At 42.6% G+C, this 19,293-nt stretch overlaps 1 protein-coding gene across 1 annotated transcript in view; it reads left to right on the top strand.

Moving 5' to 3' along the window:
* The window catches only part of LOC138946580 (carbohydrate sulfotransferase 15-like), a 12,567-nt gene extending 7,105 nt beyond the window's left edge, over positions 1-5,462 (top strand). Inside the window, exons 7-10 of the mRNA XM_070318025.1 lie at positions 66-143; positions 1,130-1,301; positions 2,155-2,302; positions 3,112-5,462. Of these exons, the coding sequence (XP_070174126.1) occupies positions 66-143; positions 1,130-1,301; positions 2,155-2,302; positions 3,112-3,299 (586 nt within the window). The 3' untranslated portion in view covers positions 3,300-5,462. The remainder of the gene's footprint in view (positions 1-65; positions 144-1,129; positions 1,302-2,154; positions 2,303-3,111) is intronic.
* The last annotated feature ends 13,831 nt before the right edge of the window (positions 5,463-19,293 follow it).

The following is a 19,293-nucleotide window of genomic DNA, read 5'->3' as shown; positions in this document are numbered from 1 at the left end:
GAGTTAGTGAGTTAGTGAGTGAGTGAGTAGATAAAATTGAGTTGGTACTTAAGTAAGTGAGCGAGTTCCGCTGTGGAATCTCAAGTTCACCGTCTCAACCCCAGCTGCAAGATTCTTCTTAGTCTGAGGAACCCTCTCACCAGGTTTGTTTGTTTGTTTGTTTGTTTGCTTAACGCCCAGCCGACCACGAAGGGCCATATCAGGGCGGTGCTGCTTTGACATATAACGTGCGCCACACACAAGACAGAAGTCGCAACACAGGCTTCATGTCTCACCCAGTCACATTATTCTGACACCGGACCAACCAGTCCTAGCACTAACCCCATAATGCCAGACGCCAGGCGGAGCAACCACTAGATTGCCAATTTTAAAGTCTTAGGTATGACTGACCGGCCGGGGTTCGAACCCACGACCTCCCGATCACGGGGCGGACGCCTTACCACTAGGCCAACCATGCCGGTTCTCACCAGGTGAGTGAGTGAGTGAGTGAGTAGATAAGTTGGTACTTCAGTAAGTGAGCGAGTTCCGCTGTGGAATCTCAAGTTTACCGTCTCGACCCTAGCGGCAAGATTCTGCCCAGTTTTACCAGGTGAGTGAGTGAGTGAGTAAGTAGATAAATGGGTGGTGAGTGAGTGAGTGAGTGTGTGAGTAAGTAAGTGATTGAGTGAGTAGTTAAATGGGTGGATAGGTGAGTGAGTGAGTAAATGAGTGAAAAAAGGCGTGAATTCGAGAGAAAAGAGATGGGTGCAAGTTGTGTGGATAGTTTAGTTGATCCGTGAGTGAGTGATTGATTGAGTGAGTGAGTGAGTGAGTGAGTGAGTAGATAAATGGATGGGTGAGTGAGTGAGTAAATGAGTGAAAAAAGGCGTGAATTCGGAGAAAAGAGATGGGTGCAAGTTGTGTGGATAGTTTAGTTGATCCGTGAGTGAGTGATTGAGTGAGTGATTGAGTGAGTAAGTGCGTGAGTGAGTGCGTGAGTGAGTGAAATAAGGAGTGGGTGATTGAGTGAGTGATTGAGTGAGGGCGTGAGTGAGTGAAATAAAGAGTGGGTGATTGAGTGAGTGATTGAGTGAGTGCGAGCGTGAGCGGTGAGTGGGTAAATTGCAAATTCGATAATTTGTGTGTGCAGGTTATACAGCAAGTACCTGTTCACAGCGAAATCCAGCGAGCTGTTCAAGAACCCGAGCCCTGAGCAGTTCCACGAGTACGTGGTGAAGTCTATACGACTGTACACAAAGTGCTTCCAGCAATACTCTGTCAGGACGTGTGCCTATAACTCCACCATCGCTAGGAGGTCAAAGGTGAGATAAACATGGACTATTAAAGCTGAAGAGGACAAATACAATGAATTCATTTGCTTTGGGGAAGAAAAGAGGGGCACACTAGCAATGGGTGTACCGAAAACACGTAGAGACACGCACATGTTTTTGGCACACCCCTCGCTAGTGATTGGTCCCTCCATTGTTTGTCTGCCGTTTTGCAAGAAAAGGTCACTCTCCCACAACCCACACAAACCCGACGGAGTTGTTTTCGAAGTTCGTCCATTCAGCTGAGACCCAGCTTTGTATAGCCAGACCCCCCGCGGGTTAGGGGGAGTCCCATATTGGTTGGGACGAGAAAGAATTTACCCGATGCTACCCAGCATGTCGTAAGAGGCGACTAACGGTTCTGTTTCTCCTTTTACCCTTGTTAAATATTTCTTGTATAGAATATAGTCAATGTTTGTAAAGATTTTAGTCAAGCAGTATGTAAGAAATGTTGAGTCCTTTGTACTGGAAACTTGCATTCTCCCAGTAAGGTCATATATTGTACTACGTTGCAAGCCCCTGGAGCAAATTTTTGATTAGTGCTTTTGTGAACAAGAAACAATTAACAAGTGGCTCTATCCCATCTCCCCCCTTTCCCCCGTCGCGATATAACCTTGAATGGTTGAAAACGACATTAAACACCAAATAAAGAAAGAAAGATGTACATATAGCCAGGATACTGTGCGTGTGCGTTTCCCAACCATCCTACCCCAGGCACCACTGCGCGCCCTATACAAAGCACGAGCGGTTGTCACAAGTTTTTAGATAAGATAAGATAAGAAACTGGGAGTTTCAGCCCACGAAAGAAGAAGAAGACGAAGAAGATGTGATCGTTATTTGCTTGCAGATCATGATCCACGAAGGCCTGTACGTGACGTTCCTGGAGGACTGGCTGCGGATCTTCCCCAGGAAGCAGATGTACGTGGTCAGGATGGAGGACTACTCACCCAACATCCCGGGCGAACTGTCCAAGATTTACAATTTCCTCGACCTCGGTGAGTTCTGAGTAACGTCTACCGCCCCCCGTCCCCCCCTCCCCTCTGTCCCTGCCTCCATTGCGTTCACCCTTCTCCCTCCCCACCCTTCTCCCTCCCCAGCCTCATCTCCATGTCCCTTGCCTCGCAACAATTCCCCCCCCCCCCCCTCTACACCCGATCCCTTTACTTAACAAAAACATGCATACACGAGTTCCTCAATCTCGGTCATTTCAAAGATAAGCCAACCACTTCCGTAACCAAAAGCCCACCCGCACACAATCAATAAGAACAAAGGACGACGACAAGAATTACCCTAACAACATTGACAACGACGTGGACATAATTCCTGGTGCTGTTGATGACAACGTGGAGGCCAGACGAAGAAGCTGTTGTTGTTGTTGTTGTTGTTGTTGTTGTTGTGGTGGTTGTTGTTGTTGTTGTTGTTGTTGTTGTTGTTGTTGTTGTTGTGGTGGTTGTTGCTAATATTTTTAAAGTCGCACTTTAAATTTAAAGTTTGGCTACCGCTAAATGTCAAACCTCGTCCTGTTGAGTGGATCCCCGAATTTGGCAACTCTTTTTGAAATTGAACAAAAGTCAGACCATTTGATCTTCAAAATTGTCACTTTGTGGTAGGATCAAGCGTAGGCTGCAATTGAGGTTCCTCAAATATAACGGGATTCGGTCAAAAGATGTAGAAGTTATTAACATTTGTGTGGGTTGCATTTTTGGGGGGTCACCCTATAGAAACCTAGAGAAATCTGAGACGGTGAGCTGAGCTGTTCAGACAGGGAGGAGAAGGACTTTAACACATGTCACTTTTTTTTTAGCACCCCTGAGCAAACCACAGCTAAATGAGATCGGGGAGATCAACATCGTCAACGCGGGGAAGAACTACGACGTGGGTCCCATGATGAACAAGTCCATGTACATGCTTAAGACCTTCTACAAACCCTTCAACGAGCGGCTGGCCAGGCTGCTCAAAGAGGACAAATGGACGTGGAATGACCAGCCATAAACCACGGAGTTGATTGGAAAGAAATATAGAATACTACATGGCTTGCTTTGTCGTACCAGATTTACACGAGTTTTTTTTATAAATATTGAACTGCGAGCGAAAGCGAGCTGTTCACTATTTGAAAAAGCAACGAGTGTAAATCTGGTACGAAACAGCAAGCCATGTAGTATTCTGTTTATCCTACATACTGTACTTACGTGTATTTTACTGAAAATGTCCTGCAGTCGAGGCAGCTAAATTGAAAACGCTTGTTTTGGAACCTCGATCTCTTCTAAAGCCTCGTGCAATCTATTACGTCAAAGCAAAGAAACGTCACTCTGAAAGTGTGGCGTGACGTGTTAGTTCTAAAGATTCATCGAGGGTAATTAGCGAGCGCAATTTGTGTTTCTACAATGACGTTTGTCTCGGTGACTTTGGCATCATAAGCAGTGGAAAAAACAGGTCCCTGCCAGACTTGCTTGACATGACCTCATTTACATGATATACACACGTGTCATTTGAACGATTATTATCTCACGGGTGTCTCTCTCACGTGTGTAGGATAAACAGAAATGTACGATTGAGATGATGAAAAGAACAGAAATATAAGATAGAGTGGATGGAATTAAAGTACGGACGGAATATGAAGTGGATTGCAAACAGGTATAAGCGAGACAATAAACAGAGGAATCGAGGAGATAACTCTGCTGGTTTTAAATGTGATGTGGAAGAGTTATTTACCTTGCGAATAACTGCTTTAGACACGACGTTGGCGTTTGCGTTTTGAAGATGAAAGTCGCTTGTTCATTTCAATGCTTGTTATTCTCTCATGTGCCAGGAGATTGGTTCCGGATAACTCTCATTGACTCTATCGCACATGTCGTTTGCACTGAGAGCGCTTACTTCCCTTTGTCACTCTGATCTAAAAATAGCGCTCTGCTCCACATTTGTTTAAGGTCATCAGTCCAGACGATAAACGAACTGTCAGTGTGGATAAAAATCACACACCCACTATTATGACACATTTCGTATATAAATTAATTCTCAGAGAATTGAAGTAAATCCAGAAACAAGAGGCAAAGCCTTTTAAGGCTCACGTTTGAAATGACCATCTTCTTCTTCTTCTGCGTTCGACATGACCAATCCATCAACTAGATTCAGTTTTGCTACACCTACATGTTTTTCTACAAAACACACACACACACACACGCACACGCACACGTACGCACGCACGCACGCACGCACACACGCACGCACACGAAGAGAGTTAATAAGTAGATTTCAAAAATTATTTATTTCAGTGTGTTTGGGTGATTGCAACTCACTGTGCTTGTTGCAAAAAGGAGTATCTGATTGTGTAATTCATTTGTTTAGGAAGCCTCGACACACACACACACACACACACACCTCAATTAGTTATTTATTGTTAATTCCATTTTTTTTAACTTGTCAGTGAGAATGTTTTTCAAAATGTTTGCTCTGTAGAGTTGCTGAATTTTGTGTGTATGGAAAATTAACATCTCAAAGTAGAAATTCTAGTCGGCCAGTTATATGCAAATACACAATTAAATTTAAAAACAAAGTCAGAGGACAAGGAGGAAAAATAACGATTACCTCCATAAGTAATACACGCATCTTGTGAAACATTAAGCGAGAATAATGAAAATAATTGCACAAAAAATGTGTAGTTTCATTATTCATAATTCTCTGGAAATCGATCATGATATTTTTACTCAAAGAGCGACTATTAAAAACAACAACACACACACAAAAAAAGAACGAACACTCAAAGAAACATTAAAACAAACAAACAAATAAACAAACAAACCAGGCATCGGATAATTCATGCTCTCATATTCATACATCATATTTTCTTAAACATTTTTCAATCTGTACGTTGTTAAAAGACCAAAAGGATTCCTCGTATGCAAATGGTACCCCCAACCCCTTCCCTGTTTGAATAAACTTTCATCTCTACATAACTTATACTTGAGAATTCGAACTAAATATAAATCTTGATAACAGCCAAAGACTTGCGTTATTGAGTAAAGTTTGGTAATTTGTGTACTGTTGTCGCCTGAATATAAATAGTTGTGTGCATGCTCAAAGTTTCCCTATTGCAAGATTTGCAATGCAGTTGTCGGTGTGTTTGTAGATAACAATAAAGTTAAACGTGTTGGTAGATTTGCTGGAATTTTGTCTGTTATGCAAAGATGAAAGCAAAAGTACTTTTCACACACACACACACACACACACACACACACACACACACACACACACACACACACACACACACACACACACACACACACACACACACACACACACACTTTCTTTCAAAGTGAAAATCTATATGATCCAACTCACAACAAAACTCATCAACACAACGAAAACGAACACAAGCGAATTCCCAGTCACACGATACGATCCGTTCTCATACGTGTACGAATTCCCAGTATTCCCACCAGAACGGTCATTCGCTAGGACAGGGAAGATATCGTGCAAAGCGCCAACATTGTCATTACACATGGGGCCGATACAGGAATAGTAACACACACGGCTCCAAACGTCTTGCACACAAAACCCTGACTTCTCCACTGAGCTGCAGGTACGAATGTAAGATGAAATCATTTCCTCCTCTGTAAAAGAAAATCGAAGTGACAATTATTAAAGGCATTGAAAAATGAATGATTATGGTAAACTTGAAGATTGTAGTTTCAACTTCATCAGCAGCAGTAACAACAACAACAACAACAACAACAACAACAACAACAACAACAACAACAACAACAACAGTAAAGTTTAAACAAACATGAAATAACATTGCCGTAATTCAAAACACCAACAAAAACGAAACAAATCTAAAGTCACACACCAAAGTGACACATAGCGATACACAACAACAACAACAACAACACCACCACCACCACCAACAACAACAACAACAACATAGGGGGGGGGACCGCAAGGGAAACAAATCAATAACACTGAGACCCCCTTCCCCCATCCCCCTCACAAACCTACACCGCCGACCCTTCCCAACCTCCCAGTCGTGCCCCCCCCCCCCCCCCCGGTACCCTCCCATTTACACACTCCCCAAACCTCTACCCCTTAACCCCCCTTCCCCAGACACGCACACACATACCAAGCAGCATCAGAAACAGGAACTGTGACACGCAAAGACTGCCAGAACGTACGCCGTATAATACGTACATGCTTTGTTTTCAAAACAAATCAAAAACACAACAGCTACCAGTTTGGGTAGACTTATTTTATGAAATGTTCGCCAGACAGTCGCTGACTTCATCGGGATGGTAAGGATAAGTTAGGAATTCTTTGTTTTCATCTAAATCCAAAACAAGTTGGTGATATGTTTAACGTTGTCGCCTGATTAAATGGTCGTGTGCATATTCACAGTTTCACCATTGCGAGATTTGCAGCGTCAATGCAGTTCGTACGCCGTATAATAGGGCCTACATTCTTTGATTTCTCGTTCAAATTAAAAAATTCACAGTCCTGTACTCAGGAAACAAATCATCCCACTCACCTAACGAATAGTTTTCCTGCACCACACACGTCCTGTTACAATGGTAGATGTTGCCTGGCGCGGTCAGTAGGTCGGGGCTGTCGATACAGTCTGTGTTGTGGTCACTGCTGGAACTGTACGAACACACGCGGCACGTGAAACCTGCAAAAAATACATGGAAAAACATTGTACTTTCCGCGTATAAGCAGATTTTATGGTAAATCCAAAAACAAAGAGACTGCCATTTTTGTATTTCCCAAAACAATGTATTTCTGCACGAAGTGTAGATTTTATGGTAGTTTGAAAACTAAGGTGCGAGTGGTGTTTAATTGTTTAGTTAAACTCATACAAAAAACTAAAGAGGTTGGAAACATGGAAAGGTGTGATATTCGAGAGGTCCATGATTATTTGCTGTCTTCTGAATATTATGGTCAAACAATCTTTATCAGGCCACACAAAAATATATGTTGGTTTAGGGTTTAACCCGACCGACTCTATTTTTTCCCGCCGACCGTTTTTTTCATTTCTCACAAAAATCCACACAACAACAACAAACTCTGGCACATTTTGCCAACCATACCGAGACTAAAAAAATATATATATATTTTTTTTTAAAAGCCGACATACGGACCCTATGTTTTGGGGTCATGTTACCCTAAACCAACATTATAAGATGTTTGATGGGTTGTTGACAAACCAGCCTTTTTGTCGGTCCGAGGGGGAGCATATCGTCTTTTGTTTCATATTTATTGACCAAGGCCGAAGGCCGCGGTCAATAAATATGAAACAAAAGTCGGTCTGTGTATCAAAACACAGATACACGCACTCCATGACTTTGTAAGAAGACAAAACATATCGGTAGGTTTCATTTGTTTGTGATAAATGTATGACCTATCATGAAGTAGTTTTGTTTTTTGTTTACTTTTGCCAGTTTGCTAGTTCGTTTTTGTAACTTTGCAAAGCAGTGTCGTGTCGTCTGTTTACGTCTGGGGAAACACCAATGAAAAGAGCCGAAGAATCACCGAGCGTTTCTATTGGGTTTGCTTTTGATTATCCATGTATAACCTGCTTCCTGCAACTATGGTAACCGGGGATTTATTGCCTGGGGAACTTGAGATTTATTTCCCAGGTGCTTGTGAATGAAAACTCGCGAAAATGATGACAAATATTTTTGTTTGGCTTTAGGTTGGTTGCCGTCAGGAACTGTGGACTGTCGATACAATCTGTGTCAATGTTAGAAGTGTACGAATAACCACGGCCCTTGAAACCTGCAAAAACACAGACGCATAAGGGAAAACAATGCACTTTACGCGTACAGTGGAAAATCCCGTAACGACCTCTCCCAAGAACGGCCCCCTCCTTTTGCCGACCGAATTTCTCGGCATGGATGCCTTTTACACTGTAACTAACCTCCCAAGATTGCAAGAACGACGCCCTCCTTTTTCCGACGACCGACCTACCAACTTAGGGTCAATAAAGACTTTGATCTTTTTACCAGTGAGTGTCAAAGTTCGTAATTACGTATCAACATAATTATGTGAAAGTGACTAACAAACAAAAGGACGCAAGCTTGAGTCCCTTTGTTTATGATAATAGTATTGAACTAGCGTTCTACCTCGTTTGGTTAAGATTTGACGACAGCTTGACTGTACTGAGATTTGAGAGGTCCACGAATTCTTGTTTTCTTCTAAATGTTATGCTCAAACAATCTTTATTCAGGGCTCCCCGCGGACGCCCTTCTTAGTGCGTCCCGGGACCCCCACTTTCAATTGTTGGAGGGTCCATGGACACCCACTGCAGAATTTTGCAGTCTGCGAATTGTATCTACGGTACGCACGATAAAGGAATTCAGTGCGTCCCAGGACCCGCTCTTTTAAAGTCTAGTGAGGCCCGGGACCCTCTCCATAAATTTTTAGTACGTGTTTTCGGCTTCTAGTGCGTATAGGACGCAGAGACGCGCGCTATGCGGAGCCCTGTAATATTGCATTGGGCGTGTTCAGTTGTTTGTGTGGGCTGTCGGTAGTGTTTGTGTTGTGGTCAGTGTGAGAACTGTACGAATACACACGGCAGTTGAAACCTGCAAAAGCACAGACACACAAGGACAAACAATGCACTTTACGCGTATTAGCAGAATGATGTGATGGTAGCCTTGACGACTGAGCTGCGAGTTATGTTTATTTGTTGCATTCCTCTGAGTGTTAGGCTCATACAAATTTGAAGATGTTTGAAAAATAGAGAGCCATGTTGACGGGGTTGGTTTTAGAGGATGCGGGGGTATATATTTTTCTCCTCAAATGGGACGATGGCTTTCACACCCACCATTTGAAAACTGTAAACACAGACACAAACAAGGGAAATAACAACAATTGATTAAGAGTACACCCTCGAACGCTAAATTTATCTGTGAAATCACAACAATGCACAGCTGCAATAAATGAACAGAGAACCACTTTTTTGAAATCAAAACAATTAAGCTGATCATAAATCTTGTGAAAAATACCTTTTACGGTGTTCAATGTTTGATAAGTTGGCTGTAGTGATGCTTGATAGGCGCGAATCGTCATTTTCACAGTGCGCAAAGCTTGTCAACTTTGATGAGTAAAAGGTTTCAACAAACTTGGGTTTTCTGACACATTTTTTAGAAACTACAATGCCTTTGGATAAGTTCAAGCCACATTTGGAATTCCTGAGATGATTTGTTGTGACACCAGATGAGATATTTCTCCCCTACCCCATAAACGTGAAATTTCACGAAAACGTCAAAAACTTGTTTTCATCAAATATTTCTTCTTCTTCTTCTGCGTTCGTGGACTGAAACTCCCACGTACACTCGTGTTTTTTGCACGAGTGGAATTTTACGTGTATGACCGTATTTTACCCCGCCATTTAGGCAGCCATACGCCGTTTTCGGAGGAAGCATGCTGGGTATTTTCGTGTTTCTATAACCCACCGAACTCTGACATGGCCATGGATTACAGGATCTTTTTCGTGCGCACTTGGTGTTGTGCTTGCGTGTACACACGGGGGTGTTCGGACACCGAGGAGAGTCTGCACACAAAGTTCACTCTGAGAAATAAATCTCTCGCCGAACGTGGGGACGAACTCACGCTGACAGCGGCCAACTGGATACAAATCCAGCGCGCTACCGACTGAGCTACATCCCCGCCCCATATTTATTATAATTCTCACTGTTTTTCAATCAAACAACAAAAGTAATCACATTGACGACCAAAACAGTTCCTTTGTCCATCTTTTAATAGAACTACAACGTTATTATTCTCTTCTCAAGACTTAAATGTAAAACATAAAACAAAATGTTCAGATATAGACATCTATTCAAACTGTCTCTTACATATAATGCTCTTGTTTCATAGTTTCCACATTAAAGGTAAATTTACATAAGAAAGACAATCTAAGAACTAATGTTTCTTCATGTAAGTGCAGATTTGACAATCGACTGAGCTGCTAATTGCGATTTTTGTCATTACAGAGACATACACGGGTAATTTGAAGCCTGTTGCGAGACGGTAAGTGAAGGTGTTTTAGAAAAAGGAAATGATGGTCTATATATACTTACATCATACATATAAAGCCCCCCCCACCACCACCACCACACACACACAAGAAAAGAAAAAGTAAACAAGAAAGAAAGGAAGGAAAAAACAACCCCCATGAAATAGCAACCCATTACAGAACAGGAACAAAACATGTAGGTATATATGAAGCTTGTTCTTTCCTGGTTATGAGAATCATCAACTTGTCTCAATCAATCAATCAATCAATCAATCAATAGGACGCTTATATCGCGCATATTCCGTGGGTACAGTTCTAGGCGCTCTGCAATGATGCCGTGTGAGATGAAATTTTATACGGCCAGTAGATTGCAGCCATTTCGGCGCATATTTACCTTTCACGGCCTATTATTCCAAGTCACACGGGTATAGGTAGACAATTATTAACTGTGCCTAAGCAATTTTGCCAGGAAAGACCCTTTTGTCAATCGTGGGATCTTTAACGTGCACACCCCAATGTAGTGTACACGGGGGGTGTTCGGACACCGAAGAGAGTCTGCACACAAAGTTGACTCTGAGAAATAAATTTCCGCCGAACGTGGGTTTGAACTCACGCTGACAGCGGCCAACTGAATACAAATCCAGCGCGCTACCAACTGAGCTATGTCCCCGCCTCAAGATGTGCTCATTTGTTTTTTTTAATATATGTATAGCTTCATCAAAAGCTTTACAAAACAGATTCGAGAAAATCCTTACCAATGCTTAACATCTTACCACAACAGGAGCCCAGGAAAGTGCCAAGAAGCAGCAATATGTATCCTGAATTCCGCAACATTTTGTTGCAATGCTTTGGAGACTCGCACAAGAAATATCCTGGACAGAAAAAACAATTGGATTCCTTGAAAATCAGCACAGTGTTCTACTTGGTTTCTTGGCTATCTCCGTCAACTTATACTCCCTGAGTAAACAAGGGGTTTCTTGTGTAATAATTTGTTATCTTCATAAACTTCTATTTTCTGACTGAACAAACTTGTCTTCTTTGTAGTTTCGATGTCTCCGTCAACTTTTACCACCTTCAGCTTCTGACTTCTGTCTTCATCTTGGAGTGCGCTTGTTTTCCTCAAATATTTCACTTCTTTTCTTCTATTCAGACCTGCCTGTCGTCCCCTTCCAGTTTCTTTATACCGCAAATAATCCAGAAATTTCGGAACACCCTTTATGGAAATGAACAGTATACGACTGAAAATCTGCGTCTCTTTCCTGCATCCCACGAAAGTAGCATCTTATATATATCTGTATCTGTTGTGACGCAGATTGTGTGGGGTGAAGCGGAGGCATGTTAGAAGTCAACGCATACCTCAGCATCCAATCAGAAGATAGGGAGGTGTCCAATTGCTTAGCTACCGGGACGCTGTTTGGATTAGAGAAATGTATGGTAGGCTAGAGGGATCAAATGTACACAAATGATTGTGAAAAAAGTTTGGGTTCTTTGTCGTGGCATTTGTGTTTTGGATCGGACGGACATCGAAACCTAGCAACTAAAATCTATACTTCCTGGTCTCTCTTTCTCCCTGTCGTTGTGTTTGTTTCTCTGTCTCTAACTCTCTCTCTCTCTCTTTCTCTCTCTTTCTCTCGATCTGTCTGTCACACACACACACACACACGCACACACACACACACACAAACACACACACACACATACACACATACACACACACGCACACATACAGACACACACAAACATACACACACACACAAACAAACACACACACACAAACACATTCACACACACACACACACACACACGGCATACACACACACACACACGCACACACACACACACACACACACACACACACACACACACTCACACACACACACACACGCACACACACACACACACACACAGTGTTGTTTACAGGCACTTCCAAGGACTAGCACCAAAAGACCCCACTTTTGAGGACTCGTTTACTAATCGGTTTAGAAGAAAAAGTAAAGCAGATTTGTAATTAGCAGAGTGCCCTGATTGTTCATTTAACTAGTGATAATAAGTAGATGTGAAAACCAATAAACAACACTTCACAGCTGAGAGGCCAAAGCTTGATTTGTATGAAGGTTGACACACGAAGATTGAAAATTACGACTTTTGCGGACAAATCGCAGTTTTGGCGGGCTTTTTGAGGGGGTCTCCAGATTGGCTGTGTGAACGTGATTCAGCCATAAAAAATTCAGCGGACATCCGCTGAATTCTTGGGTCCGCGGAACACGGGTGTGTAACGTAGAAATAGTCCGTAGAAGTAGGCCAACACATACACGGCACACACACACACACACACACACACACACACACACACACACACACACACACACACACACACACACACACACACACACACACACACACACACACACACACACACACACACTTTGTCAGCCTTGTTTTGAAAATTAATCATATCTTTCAACAACACAAAACAAAATTATGTAATTTTGACCAAAGTGGTCTACCATAAGAGCCTCTCTTGTTTTAAACTCGCACAACACCAAGTAAAGACACAGGGGCTCTGCCTGACAACATAAGAATGATGTAGGTGTATACATACAGCACTAGCTGCAGTTGTTTTCAACAGTGATCAGATACTCCCCTTCTGGTGTTATCAACATGAACGCCGCCCCAGATGTGTTAACAAGAGGCGAAGCCTTCAAGGCTCACGTAAGAAATCGACAAACAGTAACACAAACTCAATCACTCCGTCACACACACACACACACAAACAGTACACACACACACACACACACACACACACACACACGCACACACACACACACACACACACACACACACACACACACACACACACACACACACACACACACACACACACACACACACACACAGAAAGAGCATAGGTGAAACTGTGCAAGAAAGCGAGACACTAGATCTAGATCTGTCTGTCTGCATGTAGCCTACTTACATGGACACGACTGCCAAATAGTCTCGGCCCGCTCAAAATAACAATCACCGAGACTTTCAGTAATTCCATCGCGTGACGTCTAACCCTCGTACGTCATAATGTGACGTCAATGTAATATGACGTCTTCAAATGTTAAAGTTTCTACCAGACATACATACATACATACATACGCACGCACGCACGCACGCACGCACAGACAGACAAAAGTTAGCATCGCATAGGCTACACTTCGTGAGCCAAAAATGTAATCAGCGCTACGGGCATGCACCATTCAGACATATACCAGAATTCAATACTCTGGCTGCTTCATGTGCAAAGTCATCCTGAACTCAGGTCAAAATGAGTTCGGCTCATTCTATCCCTGACAGGATGCCTTGGTTTTCCTTGTCTGGCGAGGAAATCGATTTATTACATATTTAGATCTTTTCGTAATGTGTTATGGATGTAAGCAGATTCGCGATCGTCGATAAAGATTTTTCATGGTGTTGTGTAATTTTTAAATTACAAAGGAATTGATATGTAAGACAGTTTCAAGCGAGCTATTTTTCGCGGCTGTATTTACTGTGCAAACAACTCTAAATATGGCAAAAGTGTCACGTGATAATCAACCGTTTGGTTTCGGCGCTCGCTGGAGCAGACGATTTTTTGACAGTGATGCAACCATATATTACGGTCTCCTTCCGGCAGCAGTCCCAAAATGTCGACTTGTTTTGACCTTAGAACGATGTCTTTATCAAAACTGTGAAGAACAGAACGGAGATCACTGTCGAAGTCGGCCAATCTGCAATCATTTTCGTCTCGCGAACACTGCTCGCGAACAACATATGGGAGATAACTCTGTATTCTTGTTTTGATAGATTCGCGTTGGACTTTAGCGTCCGGTCAGAGGGACTAAAGCGATAGCGTGGAGCGATGATGATCAGAATGGTGCAAAGTAAGAATTTTTTCTTCACATTGCTGATTTCTGATTTCTAAATTAATTTTGCAGATTAACACGAGTTTCACTGACAAATATTATTCAGAATAAAAAGTAAAAGAGAGAAAAATTCACTCAGTTAAAAGAGCAGTTTGATTGTAGATTTTTGGTATGTGTCCAAGTGGAAGGATGCTCTTATCCCGTGTAAAACCTTGAGCGGATGGGAGGTGGTGAAGCGGGAAGGATGCTCTTATCCCGTGTAAAACCTTGAGCGGATGGCAGGTGGTGATGCGGGAAGGATGCTCTTATCCCGTGTAAAACCTTGAGCGGATGGGAGGTGGTGAAGCGGGAAGGATGCTCTTATCCCGTGTAAAACCTTGAGCGGACGGGAGGTGGTGAAGCGGGAAGGATGCTCTTATCCCGTGTAAAACCTTGAGCGGATGGGAGGTGGTGAAGCGGGAAGGATGCCCTTATCCCGTGTAAAATCTTGAGCGGATGGGAGGTGGTGAAGCGGGAAGGATGCTCTTATCCCGTGTAAAACCTTGAGCGGATGGGAGGTGGTGAAGCGGGAAGGATGCTCTTATCCCGTGTAAAATCTTGAGCGGATGGGAGGTGGTGAAGCGGGAAGGATGCTCTTATCCCGTGTAAAACCTTGAGCGGATGGGAGGTGGTGAAGCGGGAAGGATGCTCCCTTTAACCTGTTCTTCATGTTACAGCCAGAATAGAACCACCGTATGACGAAAATGATACTTGGGAAAGGGGTGGATAGGCTTGAAAAAAAAACCAAATTCCTGTGGACCAGTGACGGAAGGGTGCAAACTCCTGATTTCTTTAACGGCACACTCCTTCTCGTGAAAACAGTTTGGGTCACCATCTGACCATCTTGAACACGCGGCCAGTACCGTGTAACTGGCCTTGAGACCGATCGATTCAAGGGGGGCAATCTCAGTCATCTGAAAGAGGGAAATCCAAACGCAATCCGCCTTGTTCGATTTTATGGGCTTGGACGATAGAGAAAAATAAGAAAAGCAAAAGCTGGAGTCCAGTCTGGACGAAACTGCTATCAAGAACGCAGAATTGATTTTTTCTGAGTTTTTTTTAGCCGTAAGCGCCATGTTTATCGGAGCAGGAAACTCTTCCAGAGTGAGGCCCCTTTGTTGGTTTCACTGCAGCCGCCAGCAGTTATGAGAAATTCGAAATGAGAAATGGCGCTTACGGCTAAAAAAAAAACTCAGAAAAAATCAATTCTGCGTTCTTGATAGCAGTTTCGTCCAGACTGGACTCCAGCTTTTGCTTTTCTTATTTTTCTCTATCGTCCAAGCCCATAAAATCGAACAAGGCGGATTGCGTTTGGATTTCCCTCTTTCAGATGACTGAGATTGCCCCCCTTGAATCGATCGGTCTCAAGGCCAGTTACACGGTACTGGCCGCGTGTTCAAGATGCCATCTGACTTGATGTTTTTACACGGAATAAGACCATCCCTCGGCTTGGACACATACACAAAATCAACACCCTGACTGCTTGCTTGGGTGAGTTGGAATGTTGTGATGAAATACTTTCTGAAAAGCTACTGGTGGCTTTTACAAAATTCATTCATAAATAAATTCCGATTGTACACAGAGAGCATCCAGGCTGTTCGGTTTTAGTGCTTGACCAGACGGAGGGATGTTCTTATCCCTCGTAAACAGGATTTGTTTAACGAGATGAAGTGTGCTTTAATGACATCCGACACCGATACATGCACAGCCTGGTGGTGACCTTTCGATTCTTTTTCTGCTGCTGATCTGACGAAGTCACCGAGACAGACTTCTTTTTGGACATTCTTTGTCAGTTTCTGGGAAAAGTGACACAATGTTTTACGTGACGACAAACTTCGCATTATGACGTCTCCTCCAACTTGTTGTGGTTAATACGTCAGAGATGTCACCTCGAACTACAGGGCCAAGTAGAGAAGTCTTGGTTTGTACGTTCAGTCGATATTTTTGGTCATTAAAAAAGCTTTGACTCTTGTCCGGAAGAAACATCCCAAAAATACCCTCTTAAGATTATCGTGCAGTACGTACACTCGATTAAGAAATAGACAATGTTCGGAACGACACTGTCGGCTTAGAATAGGTTGTAAAAGCGTGAATACACTTGCTTTTCTTGAGGCAAACTCCCCCACGTGACATTATAGGCCAGTCACTAGCGAGGGGTGTGTCTGGACCAATGAAAACGGAGCACGCGTGGAGTGGAAGCAAGAGCATTCAGTCTTTCACAACCTAAACAAACTCGACAGAAATATTCCCGGAGGTCGTCTTTTCTAATGAATCGCTGAAGTAGTAGAGCCAAGTTACATTTTTGTGCTTTTTGCAGTTTTGAAAATGTAGAAAACGTTGATAATCGTACATAATTCAAAGCAATCTTTTCCTGTTTTTGTCCTTTTCTGTTCAAGACATCAAGAGTGTATGTTTGAAGTATGAAACAATGAGTTACTCCGTGTGTCTGTCTGTCTGTGAGTCCGTCCGACCGTCCATCTGTCTTTCTGTCTGTATGTACGTCTGTCCGTGTATCTGTGTGTTCTTCTGGTTGGCTTTTTATTACACGGACAGACAGACAGACAGACAGACAGACAGAGAGGGGCAGACAGACAGACAGACACACAGATAATCAGATCAAGAGAGAGAGAGAGAGAGCGACAGAGAGAGAGAGAGAGAGAGAGAAAGAGGGGGGGGGGGGGGGAGAGATAGAGCGGTTGGGGGTGAGGTCGGGAGCGCACAATGCTTCTTTTTTCACAAAAGGTTGAAGTGTGTTACAAACGCATTACAGCTAAAGGGCGACAATTTCGATTGCATTATTCCAAACATCAGTCTCCGATAGCGTCCCTTGCACAGTGTTTAATGAAATACACGGGAGTGCTCTGATTCAGGTGAAGGTGTATGTAAACATGTGTGAATGAACTGAAGACGGAAGAGAAACACAACAACAAAGAAAAGAAAAAACCCAAACAAAACAAAACACCCGAGCAATGACAAAAAGAAAGAACGTAAGAATGAAAAGAAACAGAGTAAATGGGGGTCAGGGAAAAGCGTTATAACGAGTAGTTCACGACATTTTATTTTCAGTTCGAGATTTTTACTTTTAAAGTGTAGCATCGATCAAGGTTATGATTCACACCAGATCGAGAGACAAATATAGATAGATAGATAGATAGATAGATAGATAGATAGATAGATAGATAGATAGATAGATAGAAAGATAGATAAATAGACGGATAAATAGACGGATACATTGATATATATAGATAGATATAGATGGGATAGATAGAGAGAGAGAGAGAGAGAGAGAGAGAGAGAGAGAGAGAGAGAGAGAGAGAGAGAGAGAGAGAGAGAGAGAGAGAGAGAGAGAGCGAGAGAGAGAGAGGGAGAGAGAGCGAGAGAGAGAGAGAGAGAAAGAGAGAGAGAGAGAGAGAGAGAGAGAGACAGACACACACGAGAGAGAGAGAGAGAGAGAGAGAGAGAGAGAAGTAAACTTTATTTGACAGGGATTACGATTTAAGGCCGGCTAGGCCTATTCTTACAATCTGTCCTTGAGACGCACAAATAAACAATAAAGCAAATTCAAAAAGAAAAAGTGGGTGGGGGAGAGAGAGAGAGAGAGAGAGAGAGAGAGAGAGAGAGAGAGAGAGAGAGAGAGAGAGAGAGAGAGAGAGAGAGAGAGAGAGAGAGAGAGAGAGAGAGAGTAACTCTAATACTGTCTCAAAGTTAGCTGCACCAAACAGTCCCTTACACCTACTTTCGTAACAGTAAAGATAAGACATTGCATTCAAGCCGTCACTATGTGTAGTGAAATACCTTCAGTAAACTTACAAACGATTAAATCATTCACACTGATAACTGTACTGTACTACAGACCTTTAGCCACAGGCACATGAAACCACTTATGTTGAATATGGAACGCAAAGACAAACCGTTCGTGTATACTTTGCGACTTTATGAATTCTATCTATATATTTCTGTATTTTTGTATTTAGTTTATTTATTTATCTATTTTTGAAGACTGGAATTTAAAAAGAATATTCTAGTACGTGAATAAACTGCTTACGAAATAATAGCAAAACGAAACAACCGGACTTTTCAATAGAACACATCGCATCATATTCAAACAGTATGGAACAAGACGCAACTGATCAAATAAAGCATAAGAAGTCGTCATACCACGTTTGCTGAGTCGTCTACGTTTCCCAAAATACCAGTCATTATTTACAGAGCAGGGTGTGTGTGTGTTTTCATCAAGCTTTTATTATACAGGGGGAAAGGACTTTAGAAGAACTGTGTTTCTGTTTGTGTGTGTGTGTGTGTTTTCATCAAGCTGTTATTATACAAGGGGAAAGGACTTTAGAAGAACTGTGTTTCTGTTTGTGTGGACACACTGAATTTTGACACACAACAAAACCCACACAAGCTCGGGATTTGGACTCTTATTTTGCTTTTCAATTTTGGTTTTAATAAAACATGAATTCAACTGCAATCGTGACATGTGCAAATGTGACCCTCCACCACGAAATGAGTCACATGTCACCTCGCGCGGTTCTGCGCTAGGCTTAAAGGCACAGTAAGCCTCCCGTAAACCATCACAGATACTGTCAGGCTTTTACACACAGTACAAACACCCTTTCATTTAAACACTCACCGAACGGGAACATCCTAGGTGCCCTACGTAAAGAGCGAGCAGTTTTTACAGAATTAATTTTGCGGATTGTCTCTCAGACAATCGGACCGTGGTGCGTTTTGGCGCTAGACCTAACTTTTAAAATCTAAATAATAAATTGACAGCTTGTTACACAAACATTCTTAAATCATAAAAGAATTCTTTTTTCATCAAGACAAGATCAGTACAATTCGAAGTTTTGAAAGTTTGAAAAAAGAAACGCCCAGAAGCAGGGTCACGCAAGGTCGTGGTTCTCGTAGCAGACGACGGTTTATCGCCAGTTCCTCTGAACAGTCAAAAGCCATCGATAGAGTTCTTGTGAACTACAGCCGTTTGTTTCGTGCATAATCAGAGGTACATAATAACGTGCTATTGCAGATAAGCTCACATCGAGTC

The sequence above is a fragment of the Littorina saxatilis genome, linkage group LG14, assembly GCF_037325665.1.
Source record: "Littorina saxatilis isolate snail1 linkage group LG14, US_GU_Lsax_2.0, whole genome shotgun sequence".
NCBI classification, from domain to species: domain Eukaryota; kingdom Metazoa; phylum Mollusca; class Gastropoda; order Littorinimorpha; family Littorinidae; genus Littorina; species Littorina saxatilis.
This window is presented reverse-complemented; position numbering and strand designations above follow the sequence as displayed.